Below are 24,157 nucleotides of genomic sequence, written 5' to 3' on the forward strand. Positions count from 1 at the left end.
AAGGGCTGTGAATTTCAGACCATCAACAACAAATTTTCAATCAACAATTTAAGAATAAAATATTTTTTCCTTGAGAAAAAACTTACCTTTAATATTTTGCTTTCATTTTTTTTTTGTGAGAAAAAATGGTTATGACAGACTAATTTAATAACAAAAATCTCGGATCAAATTATTAGAAAAGTGACGGTATAAAATTTGAATTTTCAGGTGGCGTGAACGAGCAAGTGAAAATGCGCAAGGTGGACGGCACGACGTACGAGGTGGTGTACCAGCCGCGCAAGGAGGGCAGATACATGGTGATGATCACGTTCGCCGGCAAGGAGATCCCGCGCTCGCCCTTCGAGGTGGCCGTCGGGCCGTACAAGGAGACGCTGATCAGGGCCTACGGCCCTGGTCTGAGCGGCGGCGTGGTCAGCTATCCGGCCCTCTTCACGGTGGAGACGAACGGAGAGACCGGAGCACTAGGTGACACTGCCGAACTAATTAGATTATCACGCGCGCGCTTGCATGCCGAGCATGCGACCGAACACGCCAGCAGTCTCACACACATTTTGGCGTGTTCGGCCGAATTTAGAGCGGTAGAATAATGACTGTCTTTGTGAATTCCTTTGCTGCATTGAGGAATGGAAAGTGAGTATGGCCAACTGCTGCTTTTGTTCCTCCACAAGGACTCGCTAAAACAAAAGCCTTTTCACTGGGTGTGCGTGTGTGTTTTGTCCTCAAATGCGGCGTTTATTTTTCACTGCAATGCGCAGGTCAGGATTTCCACTGAATTACCATATTTTAGTACTTTGCCTGAACTAGCCAGATCCTAGAACGGTGTCTTAGATTTTTGATATTTTTTCCCACCTGAATTAAATGTTTCTCCTTTTTTGATCCAAATTCTCTGCCCAGGCTTCAGCATCGAGGGACCGTCCAAAGCGGAGATCGAGTGCACCGACAACGGCGACGGCTCCGCAGACGTCAGGTACTATCCCACGCAACCTGGCGAGTACGCTGTGCACATCCTCTGTGATGACGAGGACATCCCCAAGTCGCCCTATATCGCTCAAGTCCTGCCCAAGACTGATTACCACCCTGAAAAGGTCAGATTTGCTTCCAGAAAATTTTTAACTCTCCGCGGTGTCACGAATTTTTTATTCTACTGATTTTTAATTCTTTATAAACTCTTAAATTCAACAAATTGAAGTTTCAAGCTGTGTTTGCAATTATTCAAGAGCTTTTTCAACATTTCTCCTTAGAAAAAATTCAAGATGGACTTTACAAAGTAATGCTATAACTTCTGCTTTGAGATGGGATTAGAATTTATCCATTAAATGGGAGTAATTATTAAAATTCGCAAAATAAAACTGAGTTTTATGGCAAATTCTAATTCCATTTAAAGATATTCATTTCCTCTTCAACATGACAAATTTTTAATTCCATCTTTAAAATTTCCTTACGGGTAAAATTAGAGTTATAATTCATTTTGACCTTTTGAATTAATTGACCAGTTGCATAAACCCTTAGTTATTGAAGCCGCCAACAGATGGCGCAACCACAGACTTTCTTAAAATTTTTGTTTTAAGCGGTTTTAAGGCATTTCCGCTGCGATTTCAGACTCAATCTAGCTATTTTGCTTTTTTTAATTAATTTGCTAATTTTTGACGTGCTGACGACCAAAATCGGTTCAGCCATTCGCCGTAGAAATGTTGGAAAATATTTTTTTATTTCAAAAAATAGTTTTTCACGAATCTACGGCGATTGGCTGAACCGATTTTGGTTGTCAGCACGTCAAAAATTAACAAATTAATTAAAAAAAGCAAAATAGCTAGATTGAGTCTGAAATCGCAGCGGAAGTGCCTTAAAATCGAAAGTCTACGGTGGCGCCATCTGTTGGCGGCTTCGAACACTTAGGGTTTATGCAACTGGTGAATTGTTTTTCTCAACAAAAATCACAAGAAGCCGTTTTAAACGTTTTTACACGCACTTGCTGAACCAATTTGTTGTTTTTAGAATATTAAAAAACAATTTTTTCTGAAACAAAAACTAATAAATAATTTAAATAACTCAATTCAGGTGGAGTGCCATGGTCCAGGACTGGAGCGTGACGGCGTGATGCTGGGAAAAGTGGCGCCCTTCACCGTGGACACCCGCAGCGCCGGCAGCGCCCCTCTGGACGTCCAAGTCAACGACGGCAGGGGTGACGTCGTCCCTGTGAACATCATCGACAACAAGGACGGCACCTACAGCTGCTCGTACAAGCCCATTTCGGGCGCCAAGCACACCATCCAGGTCAATTACGGCAGCGTTCCGACCAAGAACAGTCCCTTCAGGGTGTACGTTGCCGAGCCGACCAACGCGGATAACGTGCTCATCTTTGGGCCTGGCGTCGAGAAGGGCATCAAGTCCAACGCGCCCACGCACTTCAACGTCGACTGCAGACAAGCCGGGCCAGGTAAAATACTTTTTTCTGAATGTAATAAAATAATTACGCGAGTAGAAAATCTGATAATTTGAATACTTTGGAAGACACCTGAATGGGAGGATTTTTCTTAACAATTTTTTGCCCCCCTTGGACCTCATAAGCAGTAATTTCCCTTACAAAGTTAAATTAAAAATGCCGTAAAAACTACCCACTTCACTCAGTTGCTGAATGAAATTAGAGAAAACATATTAATGTCCCAAGTGATAATTCGAAATGCGCCAAAACAAAAATTTAAAAAGGATTTTTGCAATAAAAAATTATAGAAAAACATTTAAAAATATTTTTTATAATTTAGTAAATGAAAATTACGGGCAATTTTTATTTTCAGGTGATCTGGAGGTGGTGTTGAAGAACGAAAGGGGCCTGGACGTGCCTCTGCAGGTCACGGACAACGAGGACAACACGTACACCGTGGACTACTGCCCGCCCACCGCCGGTAACTACACCATCATCTGCAGGTACGGCGGCAAGGAAGTGCCTCAGAGCCCGATCAGGGTCGCCGTGCAGCCGTCGGTCGACGTGTCCAAGATCAAGGTCGACGGACTTGAGCCAAGTAAGAACGCAATTATTTTTTTTATGTTTAATTTGGTGGTGGTCATTTCGGACATAATTTTTTTCCCTCCCGAGAATCGCTTAAGCCTTTGTTTCTATTTTCTTCGCTGTTTTTTTTTTTATTTTACGAAATCCAGCCGCTCCGGTCAACAGTCTGCAGCAGTTCAGGGTGATCACTCAGGGCGCGGGCAAAGCCGACTTTGCCGTCGCCATCACCAGTCCGTCGGGCGCCAAAGTCAAGGCGCACGTGATCCCAACGAGTGAAGGCTTCCTGGTCAACTTCACGCCGACCGAGCTGGGCGAGTACCTGCTCAGCGTGTCCTTCGGCGGAGAGCCGCTGCCGCAGGCGCCCTTCCGCTTCATGTGCATGCCGGGCAGCGACGCTAGCAAGGTTAGGCAACCGGCTGGGCAGCTAGAATGAGCGGGTTGCATGGTTTAGACTCTACAAATTTTAGTTTAATTTTTTTAACAATTTAAAAAAATTTGCAATGTGATTTTTATCTTGAAGAAGAACAAAATAATTAAATGCAGATTTTTATTTACACATTTTAAGAAAAATTCGGTTTCAATTATAATATCTTTTACAAAATGAATTCTTATAACATATTGCAAATATTTTTCAAGTCTAGAACTATTTTTCCCCTCCTGCAAGAATTATTATCAGGTCAATTTAAGTTGCCCCTCTTCAAAAGGTTCGGGCGCACGGCCCTGGTCTTGAACGGGGCGCGGTGAACAAGCCGGCCGAGTTCGTGATCGACACAAGGGGTGCGGGTCAGGGCGGCCTGGGGGTGACCGTGGAGGGGCCGTGCGAGGCGGCCATCAACTGCCGCGACAACGGCGACGGCACCTGCTCGGTCGCCTACCTGCCCACCGAGATCGGCGACTACAGCGTCAACATCACCTTCAACGACCAGCACATCCCAGGCTCGCCCTTCCAGGCCATGATCGTGCCCGAGGTCGACGTCAAGAAGATCAGGGTGCTGGGCAGCGGCATTCAGCCGCATGGTAATTTGACTGATGACGACTGCCGTGTGTCTCTGTTCTAATTTCTTGTGCAGTGAATAACAAAAACTCTCGTCGTTCCAGCATGGGATTCGTTTTTTCCGTTTTTTCCTCTCTCAAATCCAACTGTTGACTAATATTATTAGTGTTTGGTTTATTAAGTAAATATTGTGTGTTTCAAATGCTAGCTTTTAACCAGTTTTTACTCCACTCTGTATTTAGGAAATGCCCAAAGCTCTAACAAAACGTGCCGTAAATTTACCAGTTGTATAAACCCTCAGTGTTCGAAGCCGCCAACAGATGGCGCGCCAACTTATAATTTCGTAATTAATTTAATTTTAAGGAAATTCCGCTACGATTTCAGGGAAATCCTGTCAATGTGCATTCTTCAATTAATATGCTTTCTTTTGACGTGCTGAAAACCAAAATCAGTCCAGCCATTCGTCGTAGAAACGTTTGAAAAGATTGTATATTTCAAAAAATAGATTTTCACGATTCTACGGAGATTAACTGAACTGATTTTGGTTTTCAGAACGTCAAAAGAAAGCAAATTAAGGTAAGAATTCACAGTAACTGGATTGAGTCGGAAATCGCAGCAGAATTGCCTTAAAATTAAATTTATTACTAAAGAATACGGTGGCGCCATCTGTTGGCACTGAGGGTTTATGCAACTGGTGAATTGCTAGTTAGAAAATCGCATTTCATTCACAACCGGTTTCTAAACAATTTATTTTTTGTGTGCAGGTGTGTTCGTCGACTCGCCGACCGATTTCATGGTTGACTCACGCGCCGTGAACAAGAACAACGACGGAAAGGTGTCGTGCACCATCACCAATCCATCAGGCTCGCGGCTGGACAACCTGATCACGCCGCAGCCCGACGGCACCTTCAAGATTAGCTACACGCCGTTCGAGGAGGGCAACCACACCATCGAGCTGACCTACAACGGCGTGCCCATCCCCGGCTCACCCTTCAACGTCAACGTCAAGAGGGGATGCGACCCCACTCGCTGCCGCGCCTACGGCCCCGGTCTCGAGAAGGGCCTCGTCGACAAGCCGAATGTGTTCACTGTCGAGACCAGGAGTGAGTATATTATTTAAATTTTGATTTATTGATTCTAAAATTAAAATAAAGAATGTAAAAAGATGAACGGCATTTTCTGGAAGGAAAAAATACTGTTATTTATTTTATTTATTTCTGAAACGGTCTAAATGTGCATTTTCTTCAGGCGCAGGCACTGGCGGTCTTGGATTGGCCATTGAAGGCCCCTCCGAGGCCAAGATTTCCTGCAAGGACAACAGGAATGGCTCATGCACCGTTGAGTACACGCCGTCCGAGGCTGGAGACTACGATGTTAGTATTAGATTTGCTGACCAACACATCCCCGGATCGCCTTTCAAGGTACTACATTTTCTTTTCTGCACATTTCAGCAATTATCTTTGACTGTAAAATTTCCTCAGGTTCCTGTAGAAAAGTTTGTGGACGCCAGTTCCGTGACTGCATACGGTCCTGGTCTGGAGCCTTCCAAATGCCGAGCCGACGTGCCTTTGAACTTCAAGGTGGACGCCACCAAATCTGGCAAGGCGCCACTCAACGTTGCCATTCAGTCTGAAAAAGGTGAGGCTCGTCTCTTTGTGATGTTTATGAATAAGAGACGAATGTAAAAAACCAAAGAGAGACCCTGAAGACGTGCTCTTTTACGCCAGAAACTTTCTTAAAAAATCTTAGGATTTATGTCTTTAATTTGTAGACAAAAGCTGAGTTTCTATTTTATAATGATGATTTGAACGTACCTGTATTTAGAGAATTTTTAACTCAGGTTTTTAAGTTTCCGTTAGTATTGTGACACAATTTGCATTACTCTTAACTAATTGTGTCTTTTGGATCGTAAAAACAAACTCTTGACACTCGTACGGCAATCCAAAGAGAGCTTTTTGTTTCCCACATTCAGACGCCATCTTGGATCTGCGCAGTACGAACCAATTTTATCGCACATCTGGACCCCGCTGGTCTTTTTAATTTTTCCTCTATTTTTGACACACCGATGATTATATTTTAAATGCTTCTCTAATATTCATATCTTATTTCAACAGGAAACATCAAGCCTGAGGTGAAAGACAACGGAGACGGCACCTACGACGTCACCTACTATCCACCATCTGCAGGCTCCAATGTCAAAGCGAGCATCAAGTACGACGGCAAAGACATTCCCAACAGGTATAATTTTCAATGTTCAACTTTTCGAATCCTTGACGATGTTTTCTCCATTTCAGTCCTTATCAGATGAAAGTCCTGCCAACCGCCGAGCCAGAGAAGGTGAAGATCACCGGTCCTGGCGTGGCCAACAAGAGCATCCCTGCCTCGCTGCCCGTCGAATTTTTCATCGACGCCACCGACGCCGGCTACGGAGACCTGGAGGTCCAGGTTTTGGTGAGGCCCTGAATTAAAAAAAACCCTCCCCTGATTAAAATAATAATTTTCAGGGCCCTGACGGCTACCCGAGGAACGTGAAAGTGGTCGAGAACGGTGACGGAACGTTCAAGGCGTCGTACATCCCCGACGACTGCGGCAGATACGTGATCAACGTGTCCTACGCCGGACAATTGCTCAACCGCAATCTCGGCTCGCAGGCCCACGCCGTCGGCGAGGTGAGAACTGCCAAAGTGACAACTCATCCAGCGAGCGCTTAAACAAATCAATCTTGCTTGCAGGCCGAGAAATGCAAAATCACCGAGGGGATCCAAACAGACCTGGCCATTGGCGAGGAGTACTGCATCACCGTCAACACCAAGGGCGCCGGCAGGGGTGCTGTCACCTGCAGGATCAGGTCTACCTCCGACTCTGGAAGGTAGGATAATATTTCCGTGAGCTTTTTGACCATTTTAATCCGGTCCAAAAAGAGTCAGAATTGTATGATGAATATTTTTTTTTTAAATTATATTCGTTAAACAAAAAAGCGATTTTTTTATTTTTTCTATTTTAAATTGTCGAGGCAAGATAGTATAAAATTGAATAAATCATAACAATGTCATGGAAAATGCATCCACTAAAAGAATGTATTTATAGATTAAAAATTGTATATTTTTTATTAATTTCTGGTCTCCGTAAAATTGACACCTTTAAATTCTTAAATTTTTAATTGTATTTAAAGGAAAATATTTAGCTTGTTAGCTTTGCAGTAAAATCAATGTTTCAATCTATCCCTTTTTGGCTCCGTGGTATTTAAAATATTTAATTGCTTCAAACTATGGAAAAATTGTCCGTTTTGGCCAGAACATTTATTTTTTTAATTTTAGAGAATTTACATCAAAGGATCGTTCGCCCTGGTTATTAATAATTCGCCGCATATTTTATTTATCCGCTTGAAAGATTAAATTTCGCTTGACATCGAGCAGATATGATTTGCGTGTGAAAAATTTGTGCCGACGCGTGTTGCCATGTCAAATCACTTAGCCCGCTGCAGCGCTGCATATATCCGTGTTTACTGCCGTACTCGCGTTTGAATGGCCATTAAATTGAGTTAGCAGCGGTTGGTTTGGCACACGCTGAATCTTCTTCTCGTGTGAGTGAGCGAGGCAACACGAAAAATAACTAACTGCCGCCCTTTCATGCATCAAACACACACGTCTAATGGGTGCAGCGCGGCGGCGGCTTATTTTTAAAACGCGGAAATGCGCCGCGCCTCGCGAGAAGTGCGTTTTGTTTCCAATTTCGACATATTTTTACTTAGACTTGTTGTTCTTTTTATTTTAAATTCAGAGCGTGCGTGATTTTATTAGGAAGCAGTAAATCTTTTGGAGCGCATAATAGAGCGGTGAACGTCGGCGGTAATGGAAGTCAGGTGTGGCGTTGACGTGTGAGGAAGCAATATCGGCTCGTAAAAGTTTCAGCCAAGACAAGTTGTTTGGCCCAATAAAAGGCAGGCGTCAATTTCCATCGCGCGCGCTCGAGAGAAACACACATTTTTTCTTTTTTTCCTACGCGCACTTTATTCTAGAAAATTAAAAATAGCGCGTACGGAGGAGAGGAGGCGGTTATAAATAAGAAAGGGAAGCAGAGTGGGTTCATTTCATTCGATTATTTATACATACACTCGCGGGAGCAGAGCGAGCACGCACACTCGCACGCAGCTCGGAGCTGAAATAATTTTTTTTTCTGGAAATGTAGCAGCCGCGCCGCGGAGCCACGCATAATTATATTTATAGACGAATCAGTGGCGGCAAAAGAGCAGCATAATTGGCTGTCTCAAAGAGTGGTATTTTTGGTAAAATTACATAAATTTATGTTTTCTAAGATTTTCTATATAAATGGCTTTAAACTATTTGAGCATTTTTGTATGGCAATTTTCTTGCCAGTAATTTTTAAATTCTATGGGATTGCAATCCTTCAACATGCTACAGTTTTTCAAAAGGACTTTAAGAAGGTTACACTTGGGAATTTTTGAGTCACCTTCGAAATTTGTCCAGAGCTAAAAAGGATTAAAATTTATTTATAAAATTGTTCCTTAAAATCCTAATTTACAAACGTAAATTTACTGGTCAAATTTAGTTTAACCATCTATTACCGACAGCAAACTCTAACAAAACTTTAAAATTAATCAATAACGCAACGCAAAAATGGGATTTGTAGCCTAATTTCCACGATTGAAAACAAAAAGTGTCTAAAATCTCGATAAACCGACGATTTAGACCATTTTAAATTGTTTATCAGGCTTCTCAAGCAATTAAGACACTTCATTTGGCTCCAAAGACCGTTATAGGTGGTTTTTATTGTGGTTCCAAGTGTTAAAATTTGGTGATTCATGCTCATTTAGTATCAAGAAGTAAATCAGGCGTGCAGAAAAATTGTCTTAAATTCGCAACATCATTATGAAAACAAAAAAGTTCAATCGTTTTGAAGGCAATGGTCCATTTCTGCAGTTGAAATTTAAAAACAAAAAATTCTCTTCGTAGATTTAATTTTCACTTTGATCTAAATCGGAAGACACTCAAATTCTTTAATTTAATTTAATTTAAACATAAAAAATATTCATGTTTAATCAACAGTTAAAATATTTAATTTCGAAATAAACAAGCTGGATCCGCCACTGAATATCCAGTTGACTCTTTGACCCGAGAACATCTTTCATGGCGTGTGCGAGTCAAAAGCCATCCACCGCGACTGCTTATTCTCGAGTCAACTCTCACTCATCCTGCTCTCAAGTGGCGGATTAGTGTTGCAGAGGCGGCGAGATTGTCTCGCGCGGGTTTTGTTTCCAATTGGCAGACACGGCGGGCGAGGGCGAGAGCTCGCTGCTTTGCTTACTTATTAGCGTGCGATTTAATATTCACCACTGCTGCTGCTGGTTTACATTATTGTTGGCACTACTCTTGCCGAGCTGGAGAGCACATCAAAAGAGCCGCCGCCGGATTAATTCAGCCTGCTCTGTTTTACTTCTGCTCTCGCACGCGCCGCGGAGAAAAATTGCACCGCCGAATGAACACGCTAAATTGTCGCTCGAACACTTTGACCACACACACACAATGTTGAGAGGGGATTGCGTTTTTTAGTCTTTAAAAAAAAAATCAAAACGACTCAAACCTCTAAGCCGGTATAAAAAATGTTTTGTAAAATGAATATGATTTGATAAAAAAATCACTAATTTTAAGGAGAACAGCGGGGGCTAGATGTGCGATAAAATTGGTTCTCACTGCGCAGATCCAAGATGGCGTCGGAATGTGGGAAACAAAGAGCTCTCTTTGGATTGCCGTACGAGTGTCAAGAGTTTGTTTTACGATCCAAAAGACACAATTAATACAAGTAATGCAAATTATGACGAAAACTTGGTTCTTTTCGCGCGTTTTCACGTGACCGTTTTTCGCGCCATACTCCACCGGACGCCATAACTGCGTGTCGCACGAATCTGGCCCCCGCTGAAGGAGAAGAATTTTAAATTTAGATTTAAAGTTCATAAAAGCAAATTAGAATTTTTTCGTCCTAAGAAGCTCACAATTTTTTTTATTTAATAACAGTTACAGCAAGAATAAATTTTAAAAATTCTCATTTGCAATGAAATCAAGCCATAGAAAAATTTTAACTCTTCATTACTATGAAAATAGTTAATTTATATTTTTCAATATTTGTTTAAAAGCAAAAAAATCACTAAAATGTTCAGTGTCTCTAGAACATAACCGTATAGAATAATAAAAAAGCTCCAATCTCTTGGATTCTGCTCAAATTTAATAATAAACACGCCTGAATGGCGTTTCTAATTTAAAACTATCGCGGCGCCTGATCACTTTCATTTGTGTTTCAGCTGTCCACTGTCACTACTTGTATTTTGTTCCCATAAATTGTTACAATCTTAGTGCTCTACTTGATTAGAATTTTTAATACCAGGATGCGTAGCTAAAAGCGTACATATTTTCCTTTCATGCATAATTTTAGCAATCTGACTCATCCGAATGAACCAAAGAATTTTAACTAACGCAGAGTTGTGTGTGTTCTTGTTTTTGCAGTGATTTGGACATTGACATCGAGGACAACGGCGACGACACTTTCAGCATTTACTACACGGTGAAGGACGCCGGCGAGTACACGCTGAATGTCAAATTCGGCGGGCAGCCCGTGCCCAACGGCTTCTACACTTTCACCGTGAGTACCCATTCATTTTCGGATATATGCACGCGTCTCTTCGTCTCGTTACGAGAGAAATGACATATGAATCTCTGCGCTCGGAATTCCAGCCGAAAATAGTTTTCCGCCGCGAGGCCGTCGCGTCATCGAAATTAGCGCTAATTTTCACGGTTGCCTTGTGCGAAGTTCAAGTTGACACACCTTGCAAAAGCTCTCGAGACACAGGGATATCTTTATTCATTGTCACTTTCAATTACGGACGAAACAGAATTAAGGAGCAGACTGAGGCTTATCTAAATAATTAAATTTAATCTGTCAGCTGTACGAGTTTTTTTCCTTCCTCTGTGATTGTTTGTCACCATTTCTTTATAAAAGCCTTTCAGCTGTGAGACTAAAACCTTCAAGCAACTTTTCAATTAATTTAATATTGAAAATGATAGATGATAGACACCTAAAAGACGCAGGTTTCGTGTCTGTTTTTGTTCCTTTGTGTTTATTTTCAGTGGTTAGACCGCATTAATTTTTAGACAAACCTCAAATAATGAACACAGTTGCAGAGAAATTAAAAAAAAATCAATTTAAAGATCAAGAATTTAGAAAACGCTTAAATTTTACACAGTGGCGTTTAAGTTAATATGCTTCAAAATCATGATTTGTTTCACTAGTAGGGAAATTTACTTCATTTTATAGATCATAAAGAGAGGTACCGAAATCAAACAGAAAACACGGAAAGTTGCTTTTTAGATTTTAAATTTTCATTGTTTGATTTAGTTATTTCCAGGGTTTAAAAGATAGACAACAGTTTTTTTTAATATCCGGAAATAACCAACCTTTTTTACAATTGTTTTTGAGACGCAGAAAAATAGGAAACACAAAATGTTCTACAAGTCTATATTTTACCTCCAATAGAAAATCCTAGGGAAATTTAAACCTTTCAAATTGATATTTTTTTCACGATGTTTTTTTTTATCAATTTAACGTTGAGAAACTGCATTTTTTCCAGAGCGTCCAAGCTCAGGATTTTGTATCGTATTACGATAAAATCGGCTCTTAAGAAATTTATATTTCTGTCTAAAATTATCGCTTTTACTTTAGCTATCATTAATTATTTCATTAACTTAAACGAAGTCATTTTTATGTCTTAAAAATGGAATAAAAAGTAACTTGGGGAGATTTGATCCCCTCTGATCTTTTGATCTAAGTTCTTGGAAAAAAAAATTCTTTGAATTGCTAGTTTTTCCGTGGAAAATCCAAACAGACTTTTTTGAGAACGCTAGCCCTGATTATTTTTCATTTATCGTAGAACTATAGAGATGAATTATTTAAATTTTAAAGGGATAAATTCAATTCATCCTGGTTCCGGTAAAATCGCGCAACTTTCAACAAACACCCAAATTTTCATTGTTGAATTAATTCCTTTTCTTGCAATAAGGAAATTCGTGTTTAGGTGTTGAAAGTTGCGCAATTTTACCGGGACCAGGATGAATCGAACTTTTGCCAGAGCCAACAATCCAAGATTTTGTTAATTAATCATCTTGTAAAAATCCATTTGAATAAATTATTCGAATCATAATAAATAAAATGTCTTCAACTAATAGACTTCCGATTAATAGTTGGTCGTTTTATCGCATGAAATGCGTTGAAAACTCGGTAAAGATTCTTAATAATATCTATAATTTTAATCTAGTGTATTAAAGAGGAATGATACTGGAAAAGCCTGGAAAGTGCTTGTTGCCAATGCATAAACTCATCCCTTAGGATTCAGTTAAAGCCTAAATTGACCTAAGAAGCACTGCGATTTTTTGAAAAAATTGGCTGGAAAGTTAGCGTGCTTTTCAAATGGTAATGGCTGTCTCCTTACTTGAAATCCGATTTAATTTCAAAACCAAGAGTTCCCCCAATAAGTGGCATACACCGTTGGACAGATCTCGACGAGAGGAATCGAATTATGCCAAGAAAATATGTTCAAGCACTCTAAATTTTGGAGAAATTTGGCAAAATTTGAATTTTTACTGTAGGAAGTTCCTTTTTTATTATTGCAAATTGTTGAACAAATTGTTTATCGATCAATTGTTTGAGGCATCCAACAATTTAAATAATTATTAATTGTTGCCCAGTATCATTCCACTTTAATTCAGTTTAAAAGTGCTGCGGCAGAACCGGATGTAGGATGTATTTTTCTAGCGATGGATGCGAGATAGGCGGAAATATTACGTGCGCGCAAATGAGCACTTTCCACATTGACAGAAGCGCGGGGCGGCAGTGGCGGCAGTGGCGGCGGTGGCGGTGGTGGCAGCGGGAGCCGGTGCGTGGCTCGCTGGGCCAATTGAGAACGCAGCGCGAAAATAGCTTGTTTGCTACACATTTTGTGCGGCGGACGAGCACTTTGATAATCTGCGCTTGCGAGCGGGAGAAAATTAAAAAGTAGCTGGCTGGATTGATGCCAGTCGAGTCAAAACGCTGTCACATGAATAAAGAAAGATGGCAAGAAAAAAAGAATCCACGCCGCTGGCTCGGAAATAGAAAAATGTGCAGTTCGCCTCGTAATTATCGCGCCAGGCGAGTGCCTCGTCGGCTTAATTGCTCGCTTTAATTTTGATTTTTTCTTGCATTAGAAATTAATGAATGAATGAATGAAATTATTGTTTTATTTATCCGTTTAATTAATTTAATTAGTTTTTCAAAACAAATTTATTATCCAACGATTGATTTTTATTAATTTTAGCTTCATTTTCAAATCAGCGGGGGCCAGATTCGTGCGACGCGCAGAAATGGCGTCCGGTGGAGTATGGTCACGTGAAAATGCGCGAAAAGAAGCAAGTTTTCGTCAATATTGTGACATAATTTGCATAGCTTGTACTAATTGTGTCTTTTGGATCGTAAAAACAAACTCTTGACACTCGTACGACAATCCAAAAAGAGCTTTTTCTTTCCCACATTCAGACGCCATCTTGGATCTGCGCAGTGCGAACCAATTTTATCGCACATATGGCCCCCACTGTACTAAATTTTGATTGTTTTTTTTTAATAAATGATGGATTTTAATTTGTATTGCCAACTGGAATCAAATAATGAAAACTAATTTTAAAATACTAAGAATTAGCTTACCAAATGGAATATTAAATGTATTTTGCTTGTCTTTATTTTTAGAATTATTCCAAAAATTCCTCTCCTGGAATTAGATTTCCCCCAAAAACTAAATTTTCAATTTACCTGCTCTCGAGATTTACCGCTGGGCAAGATCAAAGCTTGCAAGTGCCGATAGAGGAGTGCATCCATCCGGTGGTTACTTTCCAGAAAATTAAACGAAATTGGACCATAACTCACGAGTTTGCGTATATGCAAGATAGTTGCAGTGTCGGCGCAAGATTCGTTATTTCTAATTAGCTAACCGCTGCATGGTGTTGCAAGCGGTGACAAATGGAACAGGTCGACACAATAATGCAAGAGACGAGCACTTGGATTTACGAGAAGGAGTAGTTAGTTATATCCGCTTGTTTTTCCGCCTGTCTGATGCGCAAATGTCGCCGACAGTGTGGCGCTTTCCACCGCTCGTAAATCACACGCGGCTGCATCTCAGCATTGCAAAAATTAAATTTCTGCGTCGCATTGCTGCTGTTTGCTTCTTCAATTTTAGATTGCGCCAACAGCTTTTCAAATTCAAATTAACCTTATTCACTGATTTATTGTACAAGACTTAGAACACGTCACTTAAAACATCTTGAATGTAAATTTTGATTTTAAAACAATTTATGGAGGGACAAACATTTCTTCTACTTATTCACAAATGGTTTTAACTCGTCTAATTGCCGAACTTTCTCAACAATTTATGCCGCTTACTTCCTAAAATTATTTAAAAAAAAGAAGAAGTGAATTTCCTTCTCAATTGGTTGCAAATTGAATTATAATAAGAGACAATTTGATATTTAAAATCATAGCACCAGAATTTTATTTGAAATTGTTTACTCAACAAACCCCAACATTGCAATGATGTGAAAAATGTGTTTTGACAGACCTTTTTGCTTAAAATCTCAAACAGAAATAAAATCGTGGAAAATTGTCTTAGTTTGAAGCAAATATATGCACTTTTTCCTGGGATTTTAAAATTTTATGACGAGTTTTTGAACAGTTGAGATGGTTTTGGCAAATTTTTTCAACTTAATTGGCCTCTAAATTTGTGATTCGGGCTTATTTGATGGTCCCGAAACGATTGGAAGCTCAGAAAAAAATCACTATTGATATTAATTTTTTTAATGGTCTTTTTTCCATTTTTTGGACTTGACAAATTTTTATGACATTTTCACCAAGCAAAAATACATAGGCTTATAGAATTTTTCATTAATCTTTTAATAATTAAAATCTTTTAAATGAAAATTTAATTTAATTTGATTTATTATATTTATATTTAATTAATAATTCCATCCCCATTTCAAACACCAAAATATCTTGAGAAAGAGTTTGTGATTAATGCTCTGAAATTTGTGGCTCAGTGCGGCGGGAGATTGCCCTTCAAAATTATAAATTTTGCCTTTTATTGCTTTTAATTTTTCTTAAAATGTCGTCGCAGATGCAGGACACTAAATGTTATTAACTTCTGACAAGTTACAAATTATATTTTCTGTTAAATAATTTAGCTGTAAAGAAATTAACTAACATCAACTTTTAAATTTAAAATACTCCAATATCACATTGAAAAATCGGTTGATTTTTGGTGAAAATATTCCCCATATTTATTTAGGATGTCAATTGCGTGACGAAAAAATGTCGCAAGTAGGGCTTAAGAAATGCCGATGGAACGCAATCGTTGCTGTGAGCCTAATTAATTGTCTTGTGGGTTCCAAGCGGCAAAGCGTGCGTCAAATCAGCGTTTTGACGGATCGGGCGAAGCGTGTCTGGCCTTTGAACCGCTTTGTCACCCTGTCGGTGGCCGGAGGGACGGGAGAGAGGGCGGAAGCGGGCGTCTGGACATGCACTCGTCCGTCGATGGGCCGTCGGGAGGACATGTGACAGAAAAGCCATCCGGCTGGTGCGGCCGGCCGGCCGGCCGGCCGTTCCACTTTTAGCTGAGGAAAAAATGAGGAGGCGTTGGCGGCGGTGGCGAAGGGGCGCGCAGAGCGGGGGTGTCGGTCGGGTCGGGTCCGCCCAGGATCTTGGGCTTATATGGTGGGCAAGGGAGGGGCCGCGGCAGCCAACCAGCGGCCGCCGCCACCCGACGTCCTTTTTGTTTTCGGCCCGATTGCGATCGCCGCAATATTGTTCTCGCGGCCCGCCCGGCGGCCCTTTGATCAGCCCTTAATTCATCCGCGGCGCGCGCGCGTGTCTGTGATTGATTTGTCAGTCGCCCGAGTGGTTCGGCCCGAGCAGCTTCCTTTCTCTTCAAACGAGTAAGCACTCTCTCTCTCTCTCTCGATTATTTTCCGCTCCGGTGAAAAAAGCACACGGCCGCCCCACCCCGTTGGCCGAGCACCTGTCCTGTCCGCGGCCCCGCGAACTTTATGATGGGCGACTTGGCGGGCAGACAGGGCCACCGGTTGAGCGCCGCTGTTGTGCGGCGCAGCGTGCCGATCGGCCCGCAGGCGCTCCGATCACCCTTGTTCTCGCCACTCGCCGGCTAATCGCGTCTTGCTCCTCACACATCTGCACACGCAACCCTGCTTTTAATGCGGGAACAAATTTTTATATTATTAAAAAATATAAAATGATATTATAAATACATCGTATTGTGTACTTTCGTATTTTTTAAGTTAACTCTTTTTAATAAATATTTTATTGATCGAGATATAGTTAATGTTAAAGCCAATCAAGATTTCTAATCTTGTTTAATTGAATATTATTTAAATTATTGATCATTTTAAATTTATTACTTTTTTATATCGAAAATTTAAAGAGGATTTATAAATTGTAATATTTCAATTTGTATTGTAGATCTAATTTAAATATAAAAACTAAAATAGTACTGTTTAAATAAAATATGCAGAGCGAGTAAGCATAATTAAAATGGTTTAAAAATAGATAATCGAGAGCTACTCTAGTTGGCAAATAAATAATAGTTAGGAATATTAACAGTAAAAATTTGGCTACTTGTTAATCTCTACCTTGGGTTCGATTGGCTTTCGTAATAATGTTTCAGCAGATCCATTTTAAAGAAAATATATATAAAAATTTGATTAGTGCTGCGAAACCAATTTTTTATAGTTTGGAAAAAGCAATTCCAGACGTTTTTCTAACACGTTTGAGTGTTGTTTTACCGAGCAAATTTTTAAGGGCTTGATTGTCTAAATAGTTTTGGGCCTTTTTTCCAAAAATAAAATAAAAAAAGGATAAATTTAACAGTGGGAAATATCCAGACGATGAAATTTTGTAATTTTCATCCCACATTCACAGCAATTTACCAAATACGTGCAAGGCGAAAAGCACATAATTGTTAATTTTACATAAATTGGGTGCTGTCAAATTTTAATTTATTTTGGGACTCAAGAAAACTTCAAAAAATACAAAAATTTGCTGCATTTCTGAAATGAACAAACAGTAATTCAACTGTCAGTTGGAAAACATATGTAAATTATAATCTAAATACGCCACTGATGCATAAACTTTATCGAGTATAACATTTTTGTGTTTGGTCCACAAGCGAGAAGCAAAGATTTTAAGATTTTTTTATAAAAATGGAACAAAGCAGAGAAAAATAACAAGAATTATAATATTATTAGCTCGTTGAAAGTAGCAATTTATTTGTAAATGGATTCAGATTGCTTGGAAAACACATCTAATTTTAAATTCATTGGTTTTCTCAATTTTTGTTTGTGTCACACATTTAACACGAATTTTAGACCGTTTCAAATACGCTTCAAAACGGTTTAAAAAGTTTGGAAACCTAATGGAAGGCATATTATAGATAAAAAATTTCTAATTGTAAGTAAAAACAAATTTTGTCATTATTACCAAAGCAGAGATATTTCGGTATTTCCCTTTCTCAATTTAAAATGTAAAAATTCTGGCGTCGCACCAAACATTTATCACGGGATTATGCTGAGAACAATAAAGTGCTGAGAATTCACACTTTATTAGCCCGCTCAACGCTCATTGCACGCATCCTGCGGATCGCTGCGAAGCGTACGAAGCAGCCACAACTTAAAAGTGACAATTTAAACTCGGTTTAAACAACTTTGTGCGCCAGGCACGCAAATTATGATTGCCACCGGCAACATGGCCGCGGTCCAACTCGCTGCAGCGGCGATAAAGTCGGAAAATTGTAGGTGGATGTGCGCCAAACAATAAATATTATAACTCTCGTCGGCGCGGCGTCTCTCTATTATTAGTCCAAAATCGAGAAGGGCGAGAGAGAAAAAAAAGCGACGGCTGTTTTCCGAGTTGACACTGCCAGACCGACTGATATTAATTGACAAGTGTGTTTTTTTTTGTATCGTGACACAATAACACCGCCGACTAATATCGGGGCTAATAGCAGAGGCCTTAAGAACAGTTGCTCGCATTGATATTCTTTCTGAGTGAGCGCTATAGCGGAATATTTATGGAGCACGCCAGTTGTTGCCTGCCGCGCTTTATACAAATATAAAACGAATAATGCCCGCTGAATTCCATCCAGATGAAAAAACAGGAGGCACCCGCCGCGGCCCAGATCTGTATTTTCGGCGGAGCCTTTATCGAGGTGACGCATAATTTCTTTCCGACCGAGAAAAATTCAAACAGAGCGGAACGGAAACGTTGCCAAAAGAGGTGCTGAAAATCTGAATGTTGCAAAACGGATTTAGAGAAATAGAGTATAAAAAATAATGTATAATTTAATGTCACACCTATTATTGTAACAGTGTTCTGTTTGATCTCGGGCTTTCATTTTCTTCATCCGAGATAGGAAAGTTTCATAGTTTTTATCGGTCAAAAAGTCATTGTTCTTTATAATTAGTTTTCGTTCTCTCTGGTGAGATTTATGTTTGAAATGTTCTCTTCGAAAATGTTAAAGCCTTCATGTATATTAGATTAGATTAGCTGGAAGCAACGCATTAGCAGCGCAAAGGTCTTTTTAAACAACTGTTTTCGTGTTTAACCTTGTTGTCATATTCTTTGAAGGAAGAGTTAATTTCGACCTTAAAGAAAACGTAAATAAATTCCTGGCAAAACATTATCGGAACAACAACTTTTTCGGGTAAAACCATTATCAATTTGAATTTTATGCGAAGTCCAAGAAATTCTTAAAAATAAATGTTTTAAAATGTTTCTCTGCAAAGAATTATTTTTAATACATCAGCTGCATGAGCCCTTAGTGTTTGAAGCAGCTTACAGATGGCGCCACCATTACTCAAGTAATAAATTTAATTTTAATGCACTTCCGCTGAAATTTAACACTCAAGCCTGCTTCTGTGTACATTCTTCACTAAATTTGCTTTGTTTTGAAGTGCCGAAAACCAAAATCAGTCCAGCCATTCGCCGTAGAAACGTTGGAAAAGATTTTATATTTAAAAAAATAGTTTTTCACGATTCTACGGCGATTGGCTTAACCGATTTGGGTTTTCAGCACGTCAAAAGAAAGCAAATTAAATGAAGAATGCACAGTAGCTAGATTGAGTCTGAAATCGCAGCGAAATTGTCTTAAAACTAAATTTATTACGAAAGTATACGGTGGCGCCATTTGTTGGCGGCTTCGAACACCAATGTCTTATTATGCATCTGATGAATTGCCCCAAAAATAATAAATATCCCCCTCCCCTTCATCTCTGAGAACAATTGTTTCTACTGAAACAACGAATAAAAATATCCAAATTGTTAAAAAAATACCGCTTGTCACGGATGAATCAAAATCGGCGTTTTAACAAGGGTTTGCTCCGTGCAAACAGGAAAGAGCCATCTATTTTTGCCACTCTTCTTTTGGCACGTTTGTGTTCAAAATCAACACAATAGCCGTCATCAAGTAAAAGAAAAAAAATCTCGCTCTCTTCTCGGCGTAAATATTTGAAAAGGGCGCACATGGTGTCGGGTGGCGACGATGATGATGGTGCGGCACAATGCACCGCCTTATGTTTGTGCCTGCCTGCCTGCCTTTTGAAGGCAAACGAGAGTCGCTGGCGTGATCAGTACGCGCAGGGCATGGCCCTTGCAAAGACCCGCGTCTGCTCGCTGCTCTTCTTTCCGTGGCACGACCAACTCGCCACTTTTCCGAGGCCAAAATGTCGCCGCCGCAGGACCACTTTCCGCACGCCTGGATATCCCTCTCACAATCAGGTCTTTTTTATATTTTAAGTTCACGCGGATTCATGAAAACCCAGAAAGGGGAATGATTGTTTTTATGATCCTGGCTTATTTATTTTTATTCATTTTTAAGAATCTTTCTCATTAAGTTAAAAAGACAACGCGCACTTTTAAAATTTTGAAAGCAGAAAATAAATAAAACCAACTATGGCAAAATTAGCATGGTTCATTTTTCAAACACTTAACTCAATTTATGATTTTGGTCTTGATGACGCCCGAGACAGGCTAATTTATTGCTCACATATAACTTCTATTCGCAATTCAAAAAATGGTAGAAATGTGTTTTCTTATCATAAAGTTGACAAATGCAGCCTTCTGCTTCTTAACAGAGGCAATTCAGATTTACACAACATTAATTATTTATTTTTTTAATTTAATTTTATTTAAAACGACATTGTGCTGGAGACCGTGAAGAGCGAATCTCAATAAAAATTTGGTAAATAAAATTAAAAACCTCAATTTAAAAGTTTATTTGATTGCCAACACCTCATAATTAAAGTAATTCAAACATTTGAAATAACTTTTATGGGCAAGTCCGGAATATTTTTTTAAAACAATTCTCTGCGAATTTTTTAAAAATCATTTGATTACTACTTTTACAAATTATCATTTATTTTCAAATTTGACAGCTCTCTTATTCAAAAAAAGCTAAAGATAAGTCACTCATTTAGCTTCTTTATGACAGCATCTGCAGTAAAAGCTAACTTCATTGTCAGCGCCTGTTCAACCTGTGATAAATCGAGTTGTTGGCAGCCGAGATTATCTGCTTTGGCATTTGCAGCCGTTAGGGAGACAATTGAGAAGAATGGGACGTTAACTTGGCCGCTAATTGGTCGTTAGATAAGTTGAAAGGGACACACACACACACGGTGGCAGCCAGCGCGTTTCTCACTCGCGCTTAAAACGCTTGAGTTGAGAAACAAAACGCCTCGCTGCTTCTTTTTCTCTCGCTCCGCGTCTCGCTTGTTTGACTAGACGAGTCAAATTAAACACCACGCGAAATGATAACGCGAGCCATTCAGCCTTGAATAAAACCCTTCTGGAACTTGCAGTAGGTTGCGGTTTGCCTGCTGGAATCAAAAGTTGTGTGGGATTTTTTTTTTTCGATGCTAAATTTAGAAGATGGATGGCTGCTAAAAATATACTTGCAATTTCCATGCACGCCCGGGTGTTCTTTGCAGCTGGTCGCAGAAATGTAAATAAACGTGCGGGAATTATTTTGATCATAATAGTTTTTACAAATATTTATTTTGGTCTGCTAAAAATACATTTTTTACGAGGAATATGCGATCAAATCTACTGAAAAATTTTCCTGAACAAACACGTCATTTTTTTCAGCGGGGGCCAGATTTCTGCGACGCGCAGATATGGCGTCCAGTGGAGTATGGCGCGAAAAAAGGGTCGCGTGAAAATGCGTGAAAAGAAGCAACTTTTCGTCATAATTTGCATTACTTGTACTAATTGTGTCTTTTGGATCGTAAAAACAAACTCTTGACACTCGTACGGCAATCCAAAGAGAGCTTTTTGTTTCCCACATTCAGACGCCATCTTGGATCTGCGCAGTGGGAACCAATTTTATCGCAAATCTGGACCCCGCTGATTTTTTTTTAAATTAAAGTGGATTCTTTACTGTAAAATTATGAAAGTTAAATTTTCCTCGTAATTCGCACACTGTTAGATAGATTACAACGAGAAGAATCAAAATTAAGCGAAAAAAATAACAAACAAAAACCGTTTAATTTTCGGTAAAATTGGCAAAATCTGAAATTCAACTGTAGCTCGGTCCTAATTTGATCATTTCTTTAAAAATAGGTCTAAAATTTCATTTGAAGTTCAAATTCAGAGTGAATGAAAATATGTATAACAATAATTTAACATTGACATGATTATTTGAGATTTTTGAACGTTTGTGTGCTCTTTAAATTAAATTCAGTTGCAAATAAATCATTTTAAAATTAATCAGCACTCACTAATTGCAAAATTCTTGTTAGAAATTGCTCTGTTGAGGCGAAGAGGGGAATGAACGAACGCAAATATATTTCCAGCAAAGATTAAGAAGTTGTCGAGCGTGAAATCGAAATCTCGTGGCGGCCGCGTCCGTTCGCCGGCTGCCTCCCTGGCGAACGAGAGGAAAATTATTCAGTCGGACGGACGTTCTCCCCCGCGCGGATTATTTAGAGCTGTGCTTGCCTTATTTTTCTGATTACCGGCCGGCGTCGTGCGGCGGTGTGTGTCGTCGTTAGGCCGGACCGCGCGCAGATTCATCTGCGAGATCAAACGTCTCGAGAGCGCGCGTGTTTATCTGGACGCTTTCTGCATTGCAGGCTGGAAAAGAGGAAGCGGACTTCGTGAAGCGGTCCGTGCACAAAGACAGCAGCAGCCAGACGACCAGCAGCAGGAAGGAAAAGCAGCAGGGCTACCGAATCGTCGAGCTCCAGAACATTCCATTGCCGTCGACTGGAGGCCACGTATCAGGTCAGTCTCATCTAGCAATTATTTACAAAAAAATCACTCTGCAGTGCACTGAAATAATTGTTTTATGCAATGGCTATTAACACATTTCGTTTTCCTCTTTTTTGCCTTGGAAAAGAGAACATTTTATTAACAGGAGTCGTTGAATCATTATTTTTGTATGTATTAGGTGAGCATTTTTTATTTTAAAAAAATAGTAAGTTCTTGTGAAAACAATTGCATCGCGTTAATTTCAAACACGTGATTTAAAAAAAATAAAATGGATTTTGTACTGTAAAATTAGATTATTATTAGATTACGACAAAATTAAACGAATTAACTGACAAAAACCGTTTCATTTTCGGTAAAATTGGCAAAATTTGAAATCTAATTTAAAGTGGAATGATACTGGGCAACAATTGAAAACTACTTAAATTGTTGGATGCCTTAAAAAATTGATCGATTAACAATTTGTTCAACAATTTGCAATAGTAAAAAATGACCTTCCTACAGTAAAAATTAAAATTTTGCCAATTTTCTCCGAAATTTACAATGCTTGAACATATTTTCTTGGCATATTTCGATTCCTCTCGTCGAGATCTGTCCAATTGTGTATGCCACTTATTGGGGAAACTCTTGGTTTTGATATTAAATCGGATTTCAAGTAAGGAGACAGCCATTACCACTTGAACAGCACGGTGACTTTCCAGCCAAATTTCTCAAAAAATTACAGCGCTCCTTAGGTCAATTTAGGCTTTAACTGAATCCTAATGGACGAGTTTATGCATTGGCAACAAGCATTTTCCAGGCTTTTCCAGTATCATTCCTCTTTAAGTTAAACTAATTTTAACATAAAATCATTATATTTTTTGTAAATATTAAGAATGGGTGGTAAAAGAAAAACCATATTAAACGAAAATATTAATTCTATAATGAATAACAGCTGTTTCGGCCCATCAGGCCTCATCAGCAGATTACTCCTTTTAACTACAAAATTAAAGAAAAGTACATTCATTATTTTGAATCTTTGTAAATTTATTAATTTTATAGATTTTATACAAAATTACGATGTAAAAAGCCCAATTTTTGGTTTAATTTTTTATTATTCCCACTTGGAAAACAAAGGTTAGATTTTTTACTCGTTCTGATGGCCTTAAAATCTACGCAATTTTGATTTTGATCTGAACTAAAAAAGACAAATTTTCAACCCTTGTCCCTCGCTGCATCTTGAAAACTTCAGGCTTCACCATTCTGAATTTTTTTTATAGAAATGTGTTACATACACTTAGAGTAATAACATTATTTAATCTTTCATTTATAATCATAATTAAAGAGGCCGTTTTTTATTATTTTAAAATTTTAATTACAATTACTGCCAGTTAAAATAGGCATCTTTTGTAACTAAAATTGATATTCTAGCTCCATTAGACCTCAAAATATCCTCAATTTTTGTAAATTACTGGATGATTTTTGCAGATTTCACCCTGATTTCCTCGCAAAGCAGCCTCCCATTTTTTTTGGTGATCAACAAAAAAATGAAAAATTGAGGATAAATCTAATTCTTATTATTATTTATAAACTTTCCATAAATATTTATTTTAACATTTAATTCATTAATTATTGGAGCCAAAGATATTTCCTCCCGGAGTTAAGTCTAATTTAAATTACATTTCGTGACAACAAACGGCATCTCTATGTAACCCGAGTTTGTTTAAATAAGGAAATGAAGGGCCAGACTAGGAAATGGGGCGTAGCGGTTGATTCTCTGTTAGAATAACTGGATATCATATTTTTCCCAGAAGCTC

General features: G+C 39.1%; 1 protein-coding gene across 3 annotated transcripts in view; it reads left to right on the forward strand.

The window, feature by feature from the left end:
* The window catches only part of cher (filamin-A), a 63,275-nt gene that overhangs the window by 26,316 nt on the left and 12,802 nt on the right, over positions 1–24,157 (forward strand). For 2 of the 3 annotated variants that reach the window (XM_065495664.1, XM_065495665.1), the window contains 15 exons: positions 208–465; positions 895–1,085; positions 2,059–2,437; positions 2,796–3,020; positions 3,157–3,410; positions 3,712–4,024; positions 4,766–5,104; positions 5,250–5,422; positions 5,483–5,639; positions 6,116–6,239; positions 6,296–6,452; positions 6,506–6,670; positions 6,734–6,870; positions 10,520–10,655; positions 22,226–22,376. In XM_065495664.1, coding sequence (XP_065351736.1) covers positions 208–465; positions 895–1,085; positions 2,059–2,437; positions 2,796–3,020; positions 3,157–3,410; positions 3,712–4,024; positions 4,766–5,104; positions 5,250–5,422; positions 5,483–5,639; positions 6,116–6,239; positions 6,296–6,452; positions 6,506–6,670; positions 6,734–6,870; positions 10,520–10,655; positions 22,226–22,376 — 3,159 coding nt within the window. The remainder of the gene's footprint in view (positions 1–207; positions 466–894; positions 1,086–2,058; positions 2,438–2,795; positions 3,021–3,156; positions 3,411–3,711; positions 4,025–4,765; positions 5,105–5,249; positions 5,423–5,482; positions 5,640–6,115; positions 6,240–6,295; positions 6,453–6,505; positions 6,671–6,733; positions 6,871–10,519; positions 10,656–22,225; positions 22,377–24,157) is intronic. The other variant, XM_065495666.1, reaches the window with a different exon arrangement.

This window comes from Cloeon dipterum, chromosome X (assembly GCF_949628265.1).
Source record: "Cloeon dipterum chromosome X, ieCloDipt1.1, whole genome shotgun sequence".
In the NCBI taxonomy this organism is placed as follows: domain Eukaryota; kingdom Metazoa; phylum Arthropoda; class Insecta; order Ephemeroptera; family Baetidae; genus Cloeon; species Cloeon dipterum.